General features: G+C 36.2%; 1 protein-coding gene across 40 annotated transcripts in view; it reads right to left on the bottom strand.

The window, feature by feature from the left end:
* The window catches only part of RBFOX1 (RNA binding fox-1 homolog 1), a 1,252,174-nt gene that overhangs the window by 169,069 nt on the left and 1,059,877 nt on the right, over nucleotides 1-23,228 (bottom strand). Inside the window, exon 1 of one of the 40 annotated variants that reach the window (XM_030482317.2) lies at nucleotides 5,151-5,267. The exons of the other annotated variants lie outside the window; for them this stretch is intronic. Within the exon in view, the coding sequence (XP_030338177.1) occupies nucleotides 5,151-5,159 (9 nt within the window). The 5' untranslated portion in view covers nucleotides 5,160-5,267. Of the gene's footprint in view, nucleotides 1-5,150; nucleotides 5,268-23,228 lie in introns of those variants that run through there. 40 annotated transcript variants of the gene reach the window in all.

Raw genomic sequence — 23,228 nt, forward strand, 5'->3', positions numbered from 1 at the left:
ACACTCACAGATCTCCACTCCAGTTATTTTATATTAGCAGATGTATTCAGATGGTAACTTTGAAAGATATCATAAGTAGGTTCTAAGGTACTACAATATTTTCAGTAGTAAGTAGCAGCTACTGTATATATCAGCTAAATATAACCATGCTATTTATCTATTATTTATACCCTAAATACCATATCTGCCAAGACAAGAGCAGAAGTGCCGAACTGTCATTTCTGCATTTGTCCCAGTATAATATTAACTACACATGTAAATTATATATAGGTATGATATATAGAAACCGATGAAGCTAAATTTGAGAACCTAACAGCAGAAAATGTATCAGAATCATTTACAACACATCTTTCATAGATTACAGAGGATAATGACACTCCCAATTGATTAATATATGTCCATTAAGAATTGGAGTAAAATCTGCCTATTTATTTAAATGCCATTAATTTCCAGTTGATAAGATTAATTTTAGGCTTTGCAGTCCTGGGATAAAATTCTGGAAAAGATAAATCAACTCTTATTCGTCAGATTGCAAGAGAAAAAACATCTCCTTGGATAAGATTTGGGACAATTTAAAATAATTATCATTGATATCAAAGTTACATAATCCTAAAAATAAACTGAGGGTGGTGAGGCACCGGCACAGGTTGCCCAGAGAAGCTGTGGCTGCCCCATCCCTGGCAGTGTTCAAGGCCAGGCTGGACGGGGCTTTGAGCAACCTACTCTCATGGAAGGTGTCCCTGCCTATAGCAGGGGGCATGAAACTAGATGATCCTTGAGATCCCTTCCAACCCAAACCATTCTGTGAGTTTAAATTCATTCTTAAAAATCAAAATTCCTTTAATATTTCATGACCTTCAGCTATTACAAATAATGTAACAAACATCTGGACTCAAGATAGTGATATAAATTTTCCTAAAATTAAAATCTTTTGATCCCTGGAGATTATTATACCTAAACAGTAAGATTCATATTCCAAATTCAGACTCTAAATTGAAAAGAGTCTCAATTATCCTACCAACAGACAAAAATGTCATTATTGTTAAACCTAAATTACTTATTCATCATTTTTGCTAGGCAGAACTCACAATTTTTAGTCTGCATTTACCCGAGATAGAATAATTTCCATGTGACACTCCACAAACTGGAGCTAGCTTTCTCCTACACCAACTCCTTTGCATCTTAACATTGCCACCTGGAAAGAAAATCTTGGAATCGTTGCATCTTCATTTGTGTAATTTCCAAGCTCTTCCTCATCCTAGTTCTATAGAAGGCATCTGACCTTCTATAGAATTATTCTCTTTCCCACTTGGCCACCTTTTTTATGATGATCCAGGGATTTATTTCAGTATGTAAAAGGTTATGCTTTTAAATATGTATCAGGACTGCTGAAATAACTTCCTCTATAAATTCACCTGAATTTGCCTTTTATTCTCAGCAGTAATTGCCTGTTGTTTCATCTCCTATATCTGATATTCTAACATTTCTAGACAAGCAAGATTTTTATGCATCCTCAGTATTAGACAGCTGAAAACTCTTCTCTGTAATGTCAGTTACATTCTGCATGTAGTAGCACTGACCTGCTGAAATCATTTATTGCACAGCTGTTCTTTGCTATCATTTTGGGGCCTGAATAAAGACAAGGCACAAACTTCCCCACTCCTGTATTTGGTAAATATCAGTGGCAAATGAAATTCCTGCTGTTTGGACTAAAAGAGTTCAAACCCCAGCAATGTTTTATGAACTCTATGAACACAAAAAAAGAACAAAACAAAAAGGCTTACCTACTACAATAAAGAGCTGACAGCATTAACACACAGCCTTTCCCACATCTTGGGATATATTTTCAGTATTAGCATGCATTAAACAACCAACACCCCCCCCAAAAAAAACCCCCAAAATTTTGCAGTTTTGAACCTGTTCCCAGTGTGTGTGAATTTCTGAAAAAAAATTTCATCTCTTCATAACTGTCTTAGCAATACTATGACAAGAGAGCAAGGCACTGCCAACTGAAAGCAATATGTAAAAACTTCACAATCCTGATCCTTTTCTCTGTGTCAAAGCAAAGGCCACAAGATGGAAAAAACAAGGAATGAAGATGAAATGTGTAATTTAAAAACCAAATTGTTCTAAGATTTTGAGATGGCTAGAAAGACCCTAAAATCAGATAAATACACTTCAAATGTAATTAACAGCTTTAGACTCTGTGATCCTTCTGATCTATGGACTCACACCTGATTTTGAAGAGGAGCTGTAAGTGTGGTAGTTAACTTTAGAAATTTAGAAGATAAATTTACAACTTGTTGGGTACCTGTACACTGGATGACTTTGATCTTGGAAAACTGTAGATTTCGCTGTTAGCAAATCCATAATGCTTCATAAATTTGTAGCACAACTTTAGGATTGATAGTACTTCAATATTAGAGGGAAGCAAATTTAACCATAAGAAATGAAAGAATAAACCTTACTACTTCTCTCGCCAGTCATGCTCAGTATTATTGCATGGACGGTATCAGCATCTTGCTACATCAAAAAGGGTAAGATACTTGAGGCACTTAGCCCGTTGGCAAATCATGCTTGGGGATTTCTAGATGAATGACTTGTATCTATGTTTACAGCCTTTCAGCAGAGTGCTCACTGTTTACTCTGGAATTAATACAGGTCCATAAAACTAGTGATACACCAATGTAACAGATGTGCTTAAGTGACTATGCATTATAAGGCGATATGCTTTACTTATAAAAAGTCAGTAACTGGTTTTAAGTTGAATTTGACAATCACAAGCTGTAACCCACCAGCACCTACTGTATTAATTACTGTTAATGGATTGGTAATCTCTAATTCTAAGGACTTCATAATTTCACTATATGACTTCCAAAAATATCTAAAGGTATTAGAGTTGAAGCATAATGTCCTAGTTCTTGGCATAAGTCTAATTTATCCCTATAATATCACTACTTTAAAAACAGTTTAACTTGTGCTCATCTCATACTCACAAAATCCTGCAATATAAATGTAAGTTTCTTCATCTCCAGGACACACAATGGACCCCAAGGAAAGGCTAGTGCTGCTCTCTAAAGCATCTACTCAGCAAATAAAATGCAAGCTTTGTTTAACAACTATGTTAAGAGGTCATTTTCATTATTATCTACTTCTCTAGTCAATTTGTGACTTCCTGGCAGCTTGCAACTTAACTATGGATACTTGAGCTGAAAGTTTTGAAATGTGTCAGTTCTTCCTCCTGCTGCATTAGACTCCATCAGAACTCTTGCAGAGAAAGTAGTATGAACTGCCACATGTTAAATAGAAGAAAAATCTATTTTAAAATGCTTTTCCTTCTTTTTCTTTGATGGTCTCTATTGTGAAACTTTTATAATGTTGATCATAGAGAACTTCTTTTTTCAAAGCTAATAACATCATTGAATTAATAGTGGAAGCCAGAACTTTATGCTTGAGACTGGAATGTCCTAAAGAGCGTTCTGAAAATTTTTTGCTCTCCAGTTTGAAAGGTCTGTCTGAATGATCTTCTGTCACAGCCAGCAAAGACCCTGTCTGCATTTTTCATCACACATTAAATTTACAGGCTTGGCATGGAAACAGGTCACCACATATAGTTCTGTAACATTATACACAAGTTGTCTTAGTCTATAGCCATTTTCAAAAATGTACAGGTAGAAACACTGTGGGTTTCATTATGTGGAATAACAAGGCGTCAGATGGAAGCAAGTCTTCCATAAAACATACCGTATGGTTTGAGGTTTCACAGACTGTAAGACTGTCTTAACTAAACGTAGGGCCAGAAGCTAAATTTTAAGTGTGATAAAACCTGAGGATACCTAAGCCCTTAATGTAAATATATGCATTTTGAAATGATACGTATTTGTATTAAATTGTCAAACTACATTGTTACTCTAATATTCCTGAAATGCCTTTACAAAGCCAGCTGGAAACCTTGACATTTCATCCATATTGTTATTTATATACATATTTACTGCTGCCACCTGCTTGTAACTTGGCTCATATCACGAAGCAGTACATTTCCCTTGTTTCATTATACTTTGACATTTCACTATAACTACATAGCTGCCCATTTCTCAGTTTCCAATTGCTCTGCAGCCGCTCTTGAATTATATTGGCTTAGTAATAGAATAAAGATCTTCCTCCGTGGTAGTACTAGCCTTTTTTTCATACCCAGATGGTACAAATCGCTGCTGGCACATGTAACAATTATAGCACAGCTTCTGTTGCTTAAATGAACCCCCATAAACCCCATAGAGTTAGATTAGATTAGGGAATTGGGAGGTGAGGAGGAGGTCTGGCCAGTGGTCTCAGCTGAAACAGATACGTATTTGGTACAGCCTGTGCCTGGCTGTGATGGAGTATATAGCATGCTTACAGAGTACTGTTCAGTGAGCCTCTTTCTAAGGGAGAAAGGAAAATTAGCTAATAAAGTTAATAAACCTAATTTCATAATCAGTATCACAACACGCACTTTTACTATTACTCAAATAACTGGGTTATTTGAATAGCTCATGATGTCTCATAAAACTGACACTTTCAAAGCAATAATGTTGGAAACAGCAGTCACCAAGAGAAACTCAGATCCATTCCTCAAATTTACCCATGTTGTTGCTTCACTCAGACCATCAAGTGAATTACAGCTCTTTGACATTTCTGAAGGAGGCTGATGACCACTAACCATACCCTCAGACATTTAAAAATACATACACATTTCCAGTTCCTTTCTACATGTCTCCAAGTGGAAACGCCAGCAACTGAGTGTTGGGATTAACTGAAGAGGTCCTATGAGAACACTAAACTAGGCTGGTTTGGAGGAGGAGAAAAACTCACTCTGGGGCAACTTACTTGATAGTCAAATGGCGTTTCCATGTTGTCATGAGCCATTTTAATGCTATAGCATGAAAATCTTTACATGTGAAATAAATTTTTTATGACTTCACCAGAATTATACTGCTTTAAACTTAATGCAAGCTAGAACACAACTGAGCACACACATCTGTGTGCATACACATATTTAATCAACTATTTTTTAGGAGAATCCTCTAGGCATTCAGTATTTTAAAGATAATAAAATTGAGGGACAAAAGATATGAAAGAACGATACTAAAAATTATGGTAAAAATACGTACGTTTGGCATTCATACAGGTCATACAAAATAATTTCAAGTGTTTCTAAGAAAGCGCCTGCTCTCCCTTTCCCTGAACTCTGTCCTGCTCAGAAGAACAGAGGAAGTCTTGCTGTGTACCTGAAAGGTGAATAGTTACAGACTTACTGAAGCAAGGGAGAAAAGGAAGGAATTTACTGTCATTTTTCCAATCCCCAACCTAAAAAGGAAATACTAGTTTTTCCTACTGAAAGTCCATCGAAAACCCAAAACTGAATCTATTTAGTGTTCAGAGTGCTAAATTATTGCCTCATTGCACCTCTAAATCAAATACAATATGGTTATTTACAGAAACCCATATTTTTAAAATTGTTAGAATTTATTTTAAAATGTACTACAATGACTAGAACTTCAAGCAAAGCATTTACGTACTGTCTTGATGACAACCACATTTCAGGACAGAATGGGAAAAGGTGAAGATATTTTCTCAGAAGGCAGAAATGGAAAAACAAAAACATATAAACTCAAGCAATTGGAGAAAACAATCTTAAGTTTTTAAACCCCTCTTCTGTTTTAGCTGGGATTGAGCAAACCCATCCTCATTCATCCGGTCTCAAAATAAAGGCCAAGTTTCAAAAACCAGATTAGTTTCTAGTTTCTGTTTAGGCCCTGGAAAAGTAAACATTTTTTTAATATGGTCTAGGACCCTTGAACATCTTCAACTTTTCTGGAAATTTGGCTATTTATTTTTGTATCTGAATTTGGCTTTATGAAAACTGTTAAGGATAAAATAGAAGAGGATTTCTTCTTCATGCTAAAAATAACAGGGTACACCCCACCTCGCTAGGGACAAAAGCTTCAACAAAAGCTTTCCATATATTCTTCCTGATGAAACTGCAGATTCTGGAATGAAAACCTGATACATATCTGCCAAATGGGAACCCCAAAGATGTCTCAGGAAAATCACAAATACTTAGGAACCATCTACCACAGTGAGGGGATAGAAACTTGTCTGTCAATCACACATGCACACACTGCTGAAAGCAGTGGGAACCTATCACATCCTGGACATGAATCTATGTGCATGAAATTAAGCAACAATGCAACCTGAATGAACAGCCAAAGTTGCTTCCCTTCTTTAATCAACCCCTCCAAAAGTAAGTTTAACACGAAGGACGGCTACAATCTATGCCCTTCAGAGTAGTTGGCATTGTGCTCCCCTAAAGCATTCATATTGAATGAATGCTCCCCTTGTGCTCATGACCTTTACTGTTTGCACTAACAGCAGTGCTTGAAAACACTGAGAACATCACATAAATCAAAATTAGCAACAGAAGCTTATTATTTTAGTCTTCTTCAGAAATTACCTGACCAATTCCAAAGAAACTCTAACTTTGGAATCTTCTTTAATCTGAAAGAATTTGTCTCTGAAAAGAGCGTTAAATACATGTGTGAGAACACCTACCTCTTCCTGCTGTTTTGATTTTGAACCAGTGAAAACTTAAAAGAACTTTATTCCCAAAAGGCTTTTCAAACACTGATTTGGAGACAGTTGAAAATTCTAAGTTTTAAAATGAGAAGCAGGCTTTCCTTTCAGTCAAAGTAGTTATATGATCTATTTAAATTAATAAAACAATGTTTTCCCCATATCTCCTAAATTCAATTTCTGTTTATAGTGCCACATACACGTGGCAGAGATTGTTTGGTTTAATTTCCAGATGTAAGAAAACCAAATGCAGCCATAGCGGGAGTGAAGGAAGAAAAAGCCGTGATAAAGCAGGTTGAAGACTTGCTACGCATTCAGGATATCTGAGGAAGAACATTTAAACAACCTATTTTAATACCTGGAAATAATATTTTTGGAAGTCTGCTACTTGACTTAGGCTCTAAAATGCCTAAGTATTAGAAAAAGAAATAAATGAGAGTTAGGTTAGGACAGATAAGCAACAAAAATAATATATGCATGGGAGAAATAAGTAGCAGCAGGGAAAAAAAAATGCAAGAAATTAAAACACAGCACAGGAAAAAATGTTATGTTTTAAGAAAAAGACTTGACAGAACAGAAACATGACATTAAGTCTTGGTCTCACTTATCATGACTTTCGTTTCAATTAATTAAATACCATGGAGAATCTTCGAATTTATTGATTAATGTGGTTCTGCTATTTACACTTACCTAAAAAAGAAAAAACAACTTTGAGAAATTTGTAATGCAACTGCTATCCAGTTGCTAAACTTTATGGAGTAACATAATTTTAAAAGAATATTATCTCATTAAGTAATTTTTATTCTTCAAAAGTACTTTTTAATTTAACTTTGTAAAACCCAAGCTTTATGTATTTATCTTTTCTTCACTACGGACCTGTATTAGTATTCTAAAGAAAATTACACATAAGATACAGATTCAAATTACACTTTAGAAATCAGAAGTTAATCTAAAAAAAGTATCAGTTTTCAAAGAAGTTATGTTTTTCCTACACTCTCCAAATAGCACACAGTGGAAACAAAACTTTTACACTAGTAGACTTAATCCAACACTAACTTTCACACTGTAGCCTGACCATCAAAAGCTGGTGTGAAATTCTGTAGCAGCTGCTCAGGGAAGCAAGGCCTGTTTACATCCCTTACATGATCAACGCAGGGTGCAATACATCTCTGAGTATGGAAGAGGAAAAGAATACTCTCCTATATGCAATAAAGGCTCCTAACATGCATTTTTATAACCACCTAAGCCACTAGGAAAATCTTGTTAGATAAGTGAAACCTAAGAAATACTTTTGTTGACAGTTCTTCATATTAACAATAGACGGACTGGAAACATCAAAAAGAATCTAAGAGAACCAAGACACTAAACTAAGAGAATCTCAATAAAAATTCTGTTTTATTTCTAGAGCGAACAAACTGTTAATAAAACACAACTAGAAATCCACGTAATTAAAAAATAAAATTAAACTACCACAACAAACCTTAGAACATAAAAGCATCAAATGATAAATTAATTTTTTAATCCATCTTTGCATTACAACAAGTACAAAATGGTCCATGTGGTCAGCCTTACTGCCTATAGCCAAGCATAGTCTGTTTCTGTACATGACTATACCTGGGTGCAAACACCACCATTCAGAAATCAATTCAATAACATATGATGATAGTAATTTTTAGAAAGCATCATATATTGGTCACAGAGTCCCTGCTCCTGACAAACCAAATCTTCCCTTGACATATATGCTACCTTATTAATTCAGGTTTGTCAGTACAACAAGCATGTGGCATGTCTTCTATTAGCAATCAGGTCCTACAATCCCTATTGACAAGACGGACAACAATCCAGTCTCTTAAAAGATTCATGACACAACTTTGCACTCTCTACTGCTTGCTTTCTCATAAAACCAGTGCAAATCCCATCAAAAATTTAGCAGAACCCCTGCCTCATCTGTTTAGGCCTGAAGCTAGTTGCAGGGACAACTCATTAGGGACAAGCTCATTAAAACCAGCCCTGGAGCAAAAGCAGTTTGCAAGTCTCATTTTTATTCACTTTCACCTAGCCTTTCGAGTTTCTTGTGTTTCCCAGATACAGAGCTTCTAATGATTTTGTACAATAAGCAAGGCTGTTTCCAAACTTACGCTACACCCAGGGCTCCACACATGCAGTTCCTTCAGTACAGCAAAGCTAACGCAGTTCTGTACATTTGTAAGGCTTACATGGTTCTACACGGAAAGGTGGCATCATAAAACCTAGTGGATACTCTTCTGATTACATTAGCAAAAGGTACCTATGTGTAACAACAACAAACACATGCTAAAATCCAAAGAGAATTCAAGATGTGAAGAATTAAGGCTACTAGATACACACGCCTGACAACTCATTCATGTAGGAGTGCATGTGGTACTTCATTTGGTATTTTTAGCACCTGAGATACCTAAAATACCCAAGAAAAAAAGGAAGGGGGAGGGGAGGAGGAAAGAAAAAAGCAAGGATTTCTTCTCCTTAGAGTCAGTGCCGGAATAAATACTGATTAAATAGTTTTTCACTGTACGCTGTTTACCCTTTCTATCATTTGCTAAAGTCCTTAAGTAAAACAATCCTTACTTTGCCATGACCACTACCTGGGAAACTTTGCTAATACCTTCTAAATTAGATGCCTAAAGTTAGGCACACTAGTAAGTAGCTCAATTTCAAATACCTGTGTTTAGGTTCAAAAATCAACTTATCCACAGTTCTGAAGGTTGGTGATCGAAATATACTGGGGTGATTGCAAAAGCTCCCTAACTTCTGTCACATACCCACAGAGGCCCGCAAAGAGTGGATTTCCATCCCTCAACCTGCAATGACAAAAACTAGTGAGTGCTGCATCAGCCCCCTGTCTGCACACAGGGGAAGAGGAGAAAAGCCTCACAGGGATATGGTCTCAAAAGTCAATTGCTAAAACTGGTCTTAGAAGAGCTTAATTCTAACAAACATTACTGTCATATGCATGACACAACTATTCAGACATAGATATATGCCCAGCCAATTTATCACACATCTGAGGAGCGTCTTACTGATTTTGGGGTAGCAAAGAATGGTCTGGACAAGAATTGTGTTCTAATCCTTCTACAGGTCATCTGTTGAAAAGGTACCAAATTCTACTTGCCCAGTTAAGCAGTAAAGTCAAGAATGTAAACAATTGTCAGAGTGAAGAAGCCCCTCATCTCAAATGTCGGAGGAGTGTCTTTAAACTTCTGTTTCTGCAAGCATGTTAAGTCAATCATGTATTTTCACCTTCCTTGCATTTAAACACAGCACTACAGACAGGATAAATTCTTATTCTTGTCAGGTTCATTCTCTGCTCATCTTATGATGGTGTGTCACAATCTCATTCAGAGTCTTCAGGCCATCACTCAAAGCAACACATCATCAAGGCCTACAGCATTTTTCAAAGTAAAAATTAAAAAAATTGATTATTTAGCTTTCTTCACTTCTGTACAGATATGCACTCAAAGAGCCAAAAATACTTAATCTGGAAGAATTAATTATTTGGAGGATTACTGGCCAGAACAGTGAATTTTAGTTGTGATCTGTGATGTTGTCAAAGATTATGAAGTCTGTCACGCACAATTTTTCTAATGAAGATTATTGCCACAAAAAATGTTGCACCAATATAATTACCACATTGTCAAGTGCAATGAGCACACAGCACCTCAAACAACATAGGTAAATTGATGGGGTGTGAAGTTTGTTTCATGCAAAAATTGCTGCCTAATTGCCCAATATATAGTATTACTTACTCTAGCATCCACACGATCTCCAGAACAACAGTCAACAGCCCTATACACAATCCTTGGCTGTAGGTTAAGCAAATCAGTCCTACTTAGCAATAAAATGGAGCAGGACCATTTAAAGGGTAATTTAAGGAACAACTTAGCATATAGGAAAAGAACAGCATCTTTTTTGATTGTTTTGGTTTTTGTGAAAATCTGTCTGTTCCTCCATTCAACAGCCTACGGTGGGGGCTTCAGTTAGTTTACATTCTGGAGTATGAGGCACCCACGCCACTAAAATAAAGCCTTCGTTGAGAAACATAATCAACCATGTTTTACACTGTTTCCTCTGCTTCCCTGTGCGAAGGATAAAAGCTACAATATCATCAATGCAGACCAAACATTGAAGTTTTCATTGAAAAATGAAAACTTAGGGAGCAAGCTATTTAAAATGAAAACATAGAAAAAGCTTTACAAAAACCCCCGACTTTATCAAATCCACTAGCACAAGGTTTCAGCATTTGTAAAACATTAAAGGGCCTCATTTATTTTTCTATTAGTCTCTCGTGTCTCTATTAAAAAATTACCTGAAGGCTGAGAACCTACATGTCTCAAGAAACTTTCTGCGGATATGGAAACTTCAAAAAACAAGGATTTGTAAAGAAAACAATGACAAAACAAATGCATCTAAAGCGAGAATAGCAATGTTACTTTTCTCTTTGGAATCCCAATAAATCTTATCATAAGAAAAGTTTAGCAACAAAAGGAGTGAAATTCAAACGCTTTAAACCATAACTAAGTACACATTCAATAATGCTAGCTTTTTGGGTTTTAGACAGATATTGTAAAGTCTTATTTAAACTTTCTTATACCTTTTCAAAGACACCTTAAACATAACTCCTCTTTTATGTTTATGTATAAAACATAACAGAACTAGAATACAACTAGTTACCACATTTGTTCATTTTTTTCTAAACTCTTTTCTTAGGGAAAAGAAAAAAAAGTAATTTTTCAGCTTCCAAGTAAACTATAAGATACAAGCAACTTCAACTTAAGAGCATTTAGAAAGGATATGAATGTATCATACACAACACTGGGGAAAAAAATGAAAATAAATAGCCATGAAGACGTTTCATTACTGCAATACTGACTGTTAATAGCATAATAGCAATAAAACTGAAAGACATAAATAGGTAATTTGAATTAAGCAAAGTTGCCTCTCATTGGTTATGTATTGCTCCAAGTGAACTTGCTTTAAGGCACTAACCCATTACAAATATCATGACTTCTTTTCCTGAAGATGCTGGAAACATATTGATGCTATTAGACAGGAATTTAGTGTGGGTCCTCTAAGCAAAAATGCAATGACTTCATTGAGCTTCATTACAAGTATAACTTTCCCTTATTACAAATTCCAAACAAACAGGTGCTTCACACTAGGTGTACTTCTAAAATTGCTTTTTTTCTATTCCCAGGCATACATCAAGAGCTGAGGGAGAATTCATGCAGTATAGATCAGTCAGGCATTGACAGCACATCACACTTTGACAAGCTGCTTGGCTCTGTTTAAAGTCTAAGTTAGGCCTTGGCCCATCAAGGCCATGGCTATTGAATTATTGACAGCCTCTCACTGTGGTGCAAAGGGAAAGAGTGCTATAGCCTCAGTTCAGTAAAGATGAAATGGAAACCCTCTCTGAAGCTTACTTTCGCACGTTAAAGGAGTTTTAATGGTCTTGTTTAAAATTCAGTAAGAGAATACATTAGACTGATTATATTTTCACCAGCTAAACAAAAAGTTTGGGATGCTGTAGAGATTATAAATGGGAGGAAAACTACACAAAGTACAGGTATGATCTACATGGAGAAGCTCACTAATGTTTCAAACTCATTCCAAATCATCCAGCTTTACATACTTTACAATTTTTCACCATTCTGTACCATTATACCGTGTGTAGTGAAGGGTTAACAGTAATGTAGAGGTTCACTATCCTAAAAATACAGGCTGGCTTTCATAATAGTTACTTTCTGCTAATGCCATTAAATCCATCAGCTAATGCAACAGCCAGTCCACGTTCACAATATATCAAGTGCATTAGCTCTATATATCTTTTCCTTTCCAGCTATCAAAAGTGCAGTAAAGGGCTGTCAGGAAGTAACTGGCTAGGCAATGTCTGACTGGTTTGTTTGTTTGTTCTTCCAACTCTTCTACAGACTAAATCACCATTCTTCCACAACTAGCTGATTAATATTAACAATTCTGATCTCCTTACATAATCTCTTTTCTTCTTCAAATTTATACCTGCCAAGCTCCACTTGTATTTTAATAGCTGATGTCAGACAAGCAGCAAGCAGCAAGTTCCATCTCAGGACTATAATTTTAAATACAATGAGACTCACATCAACTGTCTCATAGGCATGCAGAAAATTATTCCACATGGACTTCTAAAGTGCATCCTAAAAGCTTCAAAGAATGACTACATTTTTCAAAGAATTTAAATTGATGATGGTGGGGGGGAGGGTGTTAAGCAATTTGTCTAATGTGACCCTATACTCATTTCTCCAACATCACTTCCAATATGCTGCCTCCTGTCAAATCAACAAAGAGAGCCTAACAGCACATCTAAATTTGTGTACATTTGCCTTCTGCAGGATTATCTTTGCCACGTCAAGCATTATACATAAATCAAAGATGCTTCTCAGGGGCTGTAAGAGTAGGGCTAATCTCCAGACAAATATTTAGAAGGCAGCTTAGCCTGTTCTGGCTTTAATTGTTTCCAACTGATTTGACTTATTCTAATTACAGCCTTTATGTTTTAAAAGCCATTTTTATGTTGCTGAGGAGCAGTTTCACTGCAAATACACGAAATTTTGCTGAGTTTCTGTTCCCATGTCGATTATGGAAATGGTATTCTACAGCTTTCCTCTAATTAGAAAAAACACACTGCACAGAACATCAACAATTTTTAACATAAATAACAGAGTGACAGTGTCCTTTTGTGTGTCTTTAAATAATTTCTCAAAATATGACACCACAAAGCCACCATATCCCACTTGGGTATCATACTAGGAGCTATTTTCACATTTTTGCATATTATATTTATTCAAACACAGAACAGAATCTTTGAAGAAGCTGTTTAGTAATTTAACCTAATAGAATAAGATAATTAAACTCCTGGACAGTTTATGACGAGGCGCTTTCCAAGCCCACGAACTTGGGAAATCCAAGCACTCATACACAAAGCAAATTAAACATATCCTTTGACAAACCGGACAGCATGGCTATTTTTACTTTTAGTATTTACTTACCATTTCCCACAATGAACAGACAGCTGAGATAATACAGTTTTGCTTTGCATCAACTCACAGACTTGTCTTGCTATTTAATGGAAATCTAACTCTAACCCGAATGCTGTGGTCAACAGAAATCAAAGTGGAGGAGTTAGAGAGCATGTAGCATATGTCCATTCCAACTTCAACACATTATTAAATAATGCTTTGCTTTAACAGAAACGACCTTTTCATTTATTGTCTAAGATGATCCCAGAAAAAATAGTTGCGATGAAATATATATATCAAGGATGTGATAATACATACAATTTTCACAATGACTCCAAGTCGCAGACAACTCTAAACCCTTCCTATCTTTGTGCAGAAAGAATCAAGATTAACATCTTGATATGATGAGAAAAACAAGTAAGAGATTAAAGCATTGAAAGTTGGTATGATTTTTATTACATACAAATGATGCTTTAGGATTCAAAACAGAAGGAAAGGCAACCCAAGGTTCTATGCTAGATACAAATACTTACAAAAATACGCACGTGTCACTTTCAATACTGTAACTGGTCAAACTAAGCTGCTACAGAATAGAACGTATTTAGCATACAACAGGCTACTAGCCAGAACAGAGTTCCATACAGTATTTACAGCACTGTCTCTAATGCCTCTATGAAATAACAGGTAGCACTATTGCACAATTTTGCACACTTCTGTGATGATAACGTCTCCAAGCTCCTTTCCTGAAAAGTCTAGACTTGTTGACACAGTCCTGTTACGCATCACCAAAAAAATCTTATATGTGCTCATTTGCTAACATGGAGGGTAGAAATTACTCGGGCAACAATTTTAATTGCTTTACTATTATGGAGACTTGTTCTGTAATAGTTTTATTTCTTTTTCTTTCTCTCTTTGTAGAAATTAAAGCTGTACTATTAATAATTCTTTGACTAGACTTAAGTTACATTAACAATAAATTCTTGGCTTTATGTCCAAGTTACTTATCCTTTTTGTCCATAACTAAATTTTTTGAGCATAAAATTCGTTAAGAATCTGGAAAGAAAGCAAAACATACAGTTCTGCTTCTAGCCTCCTATGCTGTTTAACTTACAGATGTTGGGAGATGAATGTGTGTTCTATGCATTTAGTAACCCTTGCTGGTTTTATCTTGAGTTTTGCAATGTTAGAAGCAAGCCTGATAAAAACAATGTGGGAGCAGAAGGCTGTCATTATTATGGTTCTATGGTTTTATATTTTTAAGAACAATAAGACAGCTGTTGGTTCAAGTATTTTTTATACCATCTATGGTATATGCTGTCACAATAATGGAAGAAGTTATATTGAGCTTCAGATACACTCACTCCTGAGGCATGCAATGTCCTGTGGGTGTTTCCCACAAGCCCCTGAGATTACCTCTCTTCTAGACTGAGTGTCAGCCAGGTAGCAAGCATATAAGGAATACTTTAGATGGATTTTTTTGAGTTCATGATAGCTCTCAGAATCATAGAATGGTTTGGATTGGAAGGGACCTTAGAGATAAGTTAGTTCCAACCCCCCTGCTATAGGCAGGCAGCCAAGAGTCTTGTCCTAATTCACTGCATAAAATCCAATACAAGTTGGTTTTTCTTCCTGAACTACACATCCTTCACTGCATTGTCCATTTGTAGCACACATAAAACCACCATATTATATTGTATGCCATGTAGGTCTAGTGTAAAAACATTCAGGAACAGAAAATTAAAAACACGACTACTTGTTTACTTCTCACTATTCTATATAAAGAAGCATATATAATATCAGAATCACTGAAACTAAGAATCTTTTTCAAGGTATTGAAGAAAAGACAGCAAGCATTTTCAGATATTATTATCTCCCACTTTGATATCCCAGTGCAATTTGGTGTTTTCTATCATTGTAAAGAAACAAACTCATCACTGGCAGGAAACTGAGATCTCGGTGCCTCTGTGAACAAAATTATTAGCATAGCCATACTGGCTGTATAAACTTTTCTGTTTTCTTACTGGTTCTTCGTAAGGTAATGCCTCCTTAACAATACACTATATTTGGGACTTTTTAATGAAGTAAGCAGTAAGCTTCCTCCCCCTGTTCTACACTGAAGAGTAAATATGTTACATGTCCACCTGCCAGGAAGAGGTAAAAATGGATTATCAGAGAGGAAAAATTCCTGTTAGTGAGCTGTGGGTCTTACATATATGAAAACTCAAAAATCATAAAAGCATTTAGTTGTTTTTACAGAAAGAACTTTGCAAGGACCAGAGGGGCTGAAGCTGATAAACAACTACACCTTTTAAAAGAAAAAACTTCCTGATACCATACAGATGTATTATAGTTTACATCAACATCTGTCTGCAGAGGCTTAAGATAAAATCTTTGCAAAAGGCACATTATCTCTCATCTACTTATTACTTGGTCGTTGCCCCTGAAACATCTGACACTAGTCGGTTTTGAGGAAGAATGCTTGACCAAAGAACAAAAGATATGCTCTAAAATACTAGCAATGGTATTTTACATTACAATTTTACATTAAAGAACTAATTCCCAACAAAAAAATGCCATAAATGTTCTAGAGTTTTTAAACTATTCCATAAAATTAAAATAAGGAAAATATCCTCGACACTCTTTAGAAGCTCCTCATAAAACCAAATAATGTTTTAGAGTACACCAGTCACCAGAATAACTTCTGCCTTAGACTGTCAATGTTGCTTGCTTATATAGGGTTTTGTTTTTATTTTTATATATGCCAACTTCTGTGAGCAAACCACAGATGATTTCAAGAGCAAGAAGAAACAATTCAATAATGCACCCAATTCTGCATCCCAATTTACTGAAATGAGAAAAAAAAAAAACTTTTAGTGCTGGGGGCGGGGGGGTGGGGAGGAGAGTGTGAGAGGTGGAGGAGGGAAGAAGGGAAGAAAAAAATCCCACCTCAGACATTTTAATAAAGCTAAAATCAATTCTCCTATAGCTTATATGCTAACGGCTGGATTAGAAAACTTCAAGGTTGAAGACTATTTCCACAGCATTGACCATTGCCCAAACACATCATCTTTGCCATTTAAGTAAGAAAGTACTTAGTATGTCCCATGCAGGATATTCGAAGTTCCAAACGCAGTTCTGAGCTGTCCTGATTTGAATATATACTAGTACAGGATGCATTCTTCAATGTTTTTTATGGTCACAGGGAACATAAAAACGTTTCTGGAACTACTCTGCTATTTATACTTCTCTCCCTTCTCTACTAATGCTGTGGTTCAGCAATAAGCTTGCAGAAGAAGGGACTGTTTCCAAAGAGTGGTGCCAGTCTTGCAGTTCTCAATGGCTGACACTGACCTTTGCTGTGCCCTCTCACATGTGCTGACCCAAATCTGTGTATGAATATGGGTGAACAAGACTGGAAATTTGACTTAGGTTAAATTAACCCAGAGCAAATTGGTTAGCTTTGCCAAGACGAGTTTCATGACTTGGTTCAGTGAACAGCTGCACAAATACTTACACAGGTACAAAGAAGGGCAGGACCTTCTCATTCATTTGCAGTGTTACCTTCTTTCCCCTGGGAGGTAGGTGAGGTTTGGAGCCCTTTTTCCACTCTCAGACTGCTACCTAAGAAAGTAATGGGAGGTACTAAAGAATAAGATTCAATCAGCCTTTTGCTGATTGTCTGCTGTAGACTATAGACAGAAAAGGTGCTAGAAATGCTTTGGTTTGCTATAATTTCATAGAACTATAGAATGGTCTGGGTTGGAAAGGACCTTAAGATCATCTAGTTCCAAGCCCCTGCCATGGGCAGGGACGCCCCACACTGGCCCATGTCACTCAAGTCTCTGTCCAGCCTGGCCTTGAACACTGCCAGGGATGGAGCATTTACCACTTCTTCGAGCAACTGTTCCAGTGCCTCGCCACCCTCACAATAAAGAATTTCTGAACTTCCCCTGTTTAAGTTTAAATCCATTGCCCCTTGTCCTATCACTACAGTCCCTGATGAGTCCCTCTCCAGCATGGCAATTCTCTAGAAGTTGATTATAAAAATACCACAGTAACAGCCAAAATATGAGCCTTAGTTACTCAGAGTCATATCATTTATGGAATTTTTTAAGCCTGCCCTCCCTCCCCACCCCTAAAGTTGTCGTAACATGAATATTACAGACATGACTTTGCCAAAGTACAGTCTGGGCCTCAGTAACAGAGCTGCTCACTGCACTCCAATCTTTAAAAGCCTTTTGTTTGAAATCAGACTCTAAAAATACCTGACAACCAAGCCCAAGCACATACACTAAAGCCTGATCATTAAAGGAAAAAGAAGCACAAGTAACAAAGTCACTGTCTGATGTTCCATGTCTGTATTACTCATGATATTTCAGTAGAATACAGTTCAATTTTACGGTTAGAGACCAAACTGAATTTTTTCCTCTGGATGTTAGCAACAGAGGATTTTCCCCCTCTTACCAATATCTTCATTTTGTCCTAAAATCACAGACTAGGCAAACAGGACATCCTAATGGTATTTAAACAGTTACTGTGAAGCAAGAAACTGCACTTTGAAGGAACAAGAACATCAACATGCTAACAGATGATTCACTGAAAGACATGTAAAATGAACTGCATGCCAATACCATACATCTCAGGAACCCAGAGTGCCTGTGACCATAAATAGAGCTGTGCTTTGTTTATGATTCACTGGGGTTCTGGACACATTGTAGGTAGATGCATTCTGAAAAACACTGCAGTCCGTGTCCCGTTCTGCTTGATGCACCTGAGTGTTCCTTTCAGAGACAGTGGGAGAGCAGACTGTGTGCACATTGTGTTTATCCTGACATACACTCACAACGTGTCCTGAGCATTTACTTGGAATTGGAAATCACTTCTAGCCATAAACGCAGCATACCACAGCATTCCCCAGGAGGAATGCTGCATTACATTAGAATAGGTAGGGCATGAGAGACTTTAAGGATGAAAGAATAACATCCTGCCATGTACAATTTTATAAGTAATCCCTGGGTAAACTACGGCATGCTGTTAATATCACGACATCTGAATCCGTTCAGATTTCATCCATCTCACGCTATTTCTTTCACCTTGACTAACGTCACTAATAGTCCCATTCGTTCAGGACAATGATTTTGTATCCTTCCACGTATCTATACAGACTTTGTACACTCCTGGGTTGCAATCACCAATCAGAAACGGCTTCACTTTTCTGCTACCACCGTCCATTACCTCAAGCCCCCCCTGAAAAGACAAGACAGACAAAAGTTTAACTAACAAAGTTACAAAGTAAGTCTATTAATGGGATACAGACATCTAGCATTGAGATAAACCCATTATCCTTATTAAGTTTAATACAAAAATAATGCTTTTTCCTATCTCAATAGCTCACATTACTAAAATTAAGTTTTTCCTGCATAACTCTGGAAATTCAACATTCCAGCAGCATTTCAGAAAAATCAAAGACATTCCTTTCTGTGTGAAAATAGCATAGAAGAATGTGAACCAAAACCTGTTACTCAGGGTTCTTTAAAAAAATGAATTGGCAGTATTTCACCTTACAACTAAGGCACACTTATTATTTCAATAAACAAAACAGATTTTAAAGTCCTGGCTATTAAGCAGATCAACAACTCTGGAAGACAGATACCCTGTCAGGCAGTAGTTTACAGCAATGTGTCTTGTAAAGAGACTACATACATTTCCTATGGTTCTGCATGTAGTACCTTCAAAAACCATGAAAACCAATTCAGAATAGTTCTGAAAGGTTTTTTTGCTTATGGCTTTGTAATACCAGAACCTCAACAGTTTCTGTATAATAGAATTTATGTAATTTTTAATGCTTAGTATTTCCCATATATAAAAACCCACAAATGAATATACAACAGAAAACTGTTGATTCATTTGTCTTCCATGTCCAAGAACAGATGATAAACGATAGGAGCTATTACTTGGCTTCCTTATGCAAATTTATGGGATACATTTCTGCAGCCATATTAACAATGAGAAAAACAATGTATAATTGAAAACAAAATATAAGGACTAAAGGATTACAGAGTTCCTCATCAAAACGTTTCCTGCAAAGTGGGATCCGTTACAGAATTCAATTACATCTTGGATTCCCTAATGATCCAACCACATGCTTCCAAGGATTTAACACAAGATAAGATTTTTTGGACTGGCATATCTTGTAACACTGAGGGTTTTTCTATACAGTTGACAGCTCCAGACAGGACAACATAAGCGTGCGAAATGAAAAGAAAGAAACAGTAATTTTGGAGTGACCTGACTTAGACTATTGTTACTGTCCTGTCTGCTTTTGCCAGTCAAATGGAAAGTGGCATAAACACCAGCACTAGGATTTCTACATACTTCTCACTTCTCTCAAAAAACAGCCTGAGCTTGAAAATAGCACTCTGACACAGAGCAAAATAATGTGTATTGTTTTTAGAGAAGATGTTTGCTTCAAGATTTATTGACAAAATACGTGATAGACCTGTGACAAATTCAGAAACTATAAAATGATTTATGATTTCAGGATAGACAGATGCATTTATTTAGCTAGCTATATGTGTGTGTGTGTACCGCATATAAAACAATCTCTCAGCAACCTAAAAGCAGAAAACTTTGTCCAATTTTGTTTATTCTTGTCATGCACGATCAAATTAGTTGTGATTACAGGTGCCATTTTTGAGGTTTCTGTCTCTCCCAATGGGATGAGCTGGCTGAGCTGAGCCAAAATCTATGTGTTTTCCTGTATTTTAGCAGTCTACTTCAAATCGTTAATGCATGTTAAAATATAACTTTTTCATGTTATATACTCTCAAGCACATAAAATAGATCCATTAATGTCTTCCTGAAATACACCTTTATCCTCAGCAAAATGAACCTCAAGAGTAGAAAGGAGATAAAGAAGTTTAAATTCTTAACAGAAACAGCAGGAAAACCATGAAACAGCTGGAGATGCCACCTCTTTTGTTCCTTGCATCTCAACCAATCTATCTGTATTAGAGACGTGCTTGACAACTGCAACCTTTGTATTTTTGCACTTGAACTAGCTATTTTAACTGGGACAGCAACCTTAGTCACAGTCCCTGTAATATGAACATGTAACCCAGTGGTAGACTCAGTAAACACAGAAAGATGTGTTTAAAACGTTACATATATGCACTGTATTTGATGCATGCTGTAAATCTTAAAAAAGGACATCTATTCGCTGATGTCCAAAACCAAACACAAGCCAGCTTGCTGTTGGACACTTCTTGGATTCTTCATCAGTACAGAGGTCTTTAAACCCGTTCGTATAGCTTCTTTAAAACAGACTAATTAAATAATTAAGAGCTCTGTCAATAAAGTAGTAAAGTATAAAACAATGTTAAGGTTTTAAAATAAGACTTATAAAAACCAGAGAAGGTAGACTTCAGGGTGAAGACTCCATATTGTACCAATAAAACAATAACCGCCAACTAATCCTCAATATATGCTTTACAGGTGGGTCAAAATAAGAAGTAGTAAATATTTAGATATTTTCACTCAGGCCCTCCATATTATTCTTCATTGTAACTAATACTTGAAAAGTTAACTCTTCATTATTACCCTTTCATTGGTGCTGATCTCACTTGTAAATGTATTCCATTATCACTTCAAAAGTATTACATCAGTTACCTGTCACCAGGACTGCAATTAAAGTAATGTTTAGCGAAAGCGCAGTCTACTTGCCTATTGATGCAGGGAGAAAATTCTCTGTAATTTAATCGGTGTTACATGCATGTGCTGATAAAGGACAAGACCATTTAGTTTCATTATTTTGCTTTCATCTTGGGGTATGCTGCTTTATGCTTTTTGTTCTCTAATTTTAAAAATGCTCATTGTGATGTTTTAAAAGGAATACTAAGTAACACTAAAACAGCGCTAGAAGCTGAACACTGTTATTAGGTAAAAGTGGCTCTAATGCATTAGGAGGTGTTGAGTTAATAGGAAAACAGCTTTGATTCACTAGCCTCTGTCTAACATGCCACTACAACAGAAGTAAAAAGGCAGTGGGCAACTCCCCTCTAATCACCTCCTGTTAGCTGTAACTATAGGCAAATTGCTAGTGAGGATTAAGTGGGGAGACTATCACAGGATCAGTGTCAAGCAGAAAAAAGACTCAATTTGTGAGCAATCATGACTCCCTAATCACTTCTGTAAGAGCTTTAGAAATTACTAACAGTAGCCTTTAGAAGTGTGGACACATCATAAGTACCGACCACAACAGATATGACTATGACAGACAGACAAAACGAACAGTTCAGTATATAGATAATCAAAGAAATCAAGGCTGAAAAAAAGGAATAATTTGCGTTCACCAATCCTGTACATCCTTCAGATTACTGAGATTCTGATATGTGTTCGTCAACACTGTGAATGCAAGCCGAGATAAGGTAACATTTGTGTGCTTTGGAGGCAGTATTATGAACAAGTCTGTCAGTGATAAGGTGAAGAAAATACCTGTACTATTGAAATTCTGTTCCACATAAGAACAGTGGAAGCAATTCCACCCATATTCTCAAGCAGTTATTACAGAATTATTCCCTATAAATTACTTTATTCCTGTTTACTTTCACTTTTAGTAAAAAATACAAACAAAATGAAAAACACAAACTCTATTTAATTTGGAGACAATCTTATTGATACTGACAATTTGAATTTTTTATGTATGGTAAGATTCCATTAGATTACAAAATCCAATGAAGACTACAAACACCAGCTCTGTAACACCTGACAGTTCTGTAATTGTTGGGAGTCTAAAAATCAACATGCCCAACAAATGATGCCATTTTAGGGATCACAAAGTTTTATTTTGCCTTTGCAATGTGCGTTGCAAGACGGTTGGTTTGACTGCTTCATCAAAAATTACATTCCTGCCATTGTTCTACATTACCTAATTTCTTAGTATCACAAAGAACAAATGAATATTTAGCCATACTGAATTAAAAAAAAAAACAACAAAAAACAAAAACAGCCAACCAAACAAAAACCAACAAACCAAAAAATCCCTATGTTTCAGTTTCAGCATAAGACATTTTCCAAAGCTACTATCGCACCAGAGCTAATTGTCAGCATAAGGCATTACTTGATAAAGGCACATCAGGCTACTGCTCATGAGAGTAGATGAACACAACCAGCATATGCAAATAGCAGAGTGAGACTGGACTCACAGATACATTGATTGTTTTCAAGTTTGAGTATGTTCCAGCATTAGAGAGCAGTAGTTATAAAATCAGAAGTAAAACCTATCTTTAAAACTAAAATGTATTATCATGCATATCAGAACTTGCCATCGCTAACATCAATATAGAGAAAAGGAATAAAAAACATTTAGGGCTCAGTAATCAATCAATGACAATCCTTTCTACTAAAGTACTGATAATCTCACAGGCAATAAAAAATAAATAAATAAGTAAGCCAAACAAAAAGCACTGCTCCCGGGTTTTCTATGCATCTCAGACTTGAACTGGAAACAATATCGTCATAATGACATTATAAAGTACCTTCCAGGAATGAAACAAGTTCTTCTGCAGTAAGGTAAGAATTCCTAAT

This window comes from Strigops habroptila, chromosome 4 (assembly GCF_004027225.2).
Source record: "Strigops habroptila isolate Jane chromosome 4, bStrHab1.2.pri, whole genome shotgun sequence".
NCBI classification, from domain to species: Eukaryota; Metazoa; Chordata; class Aves; order Psittaciformes; family Psittacidae; genus Strigops; species Strigops habroptila.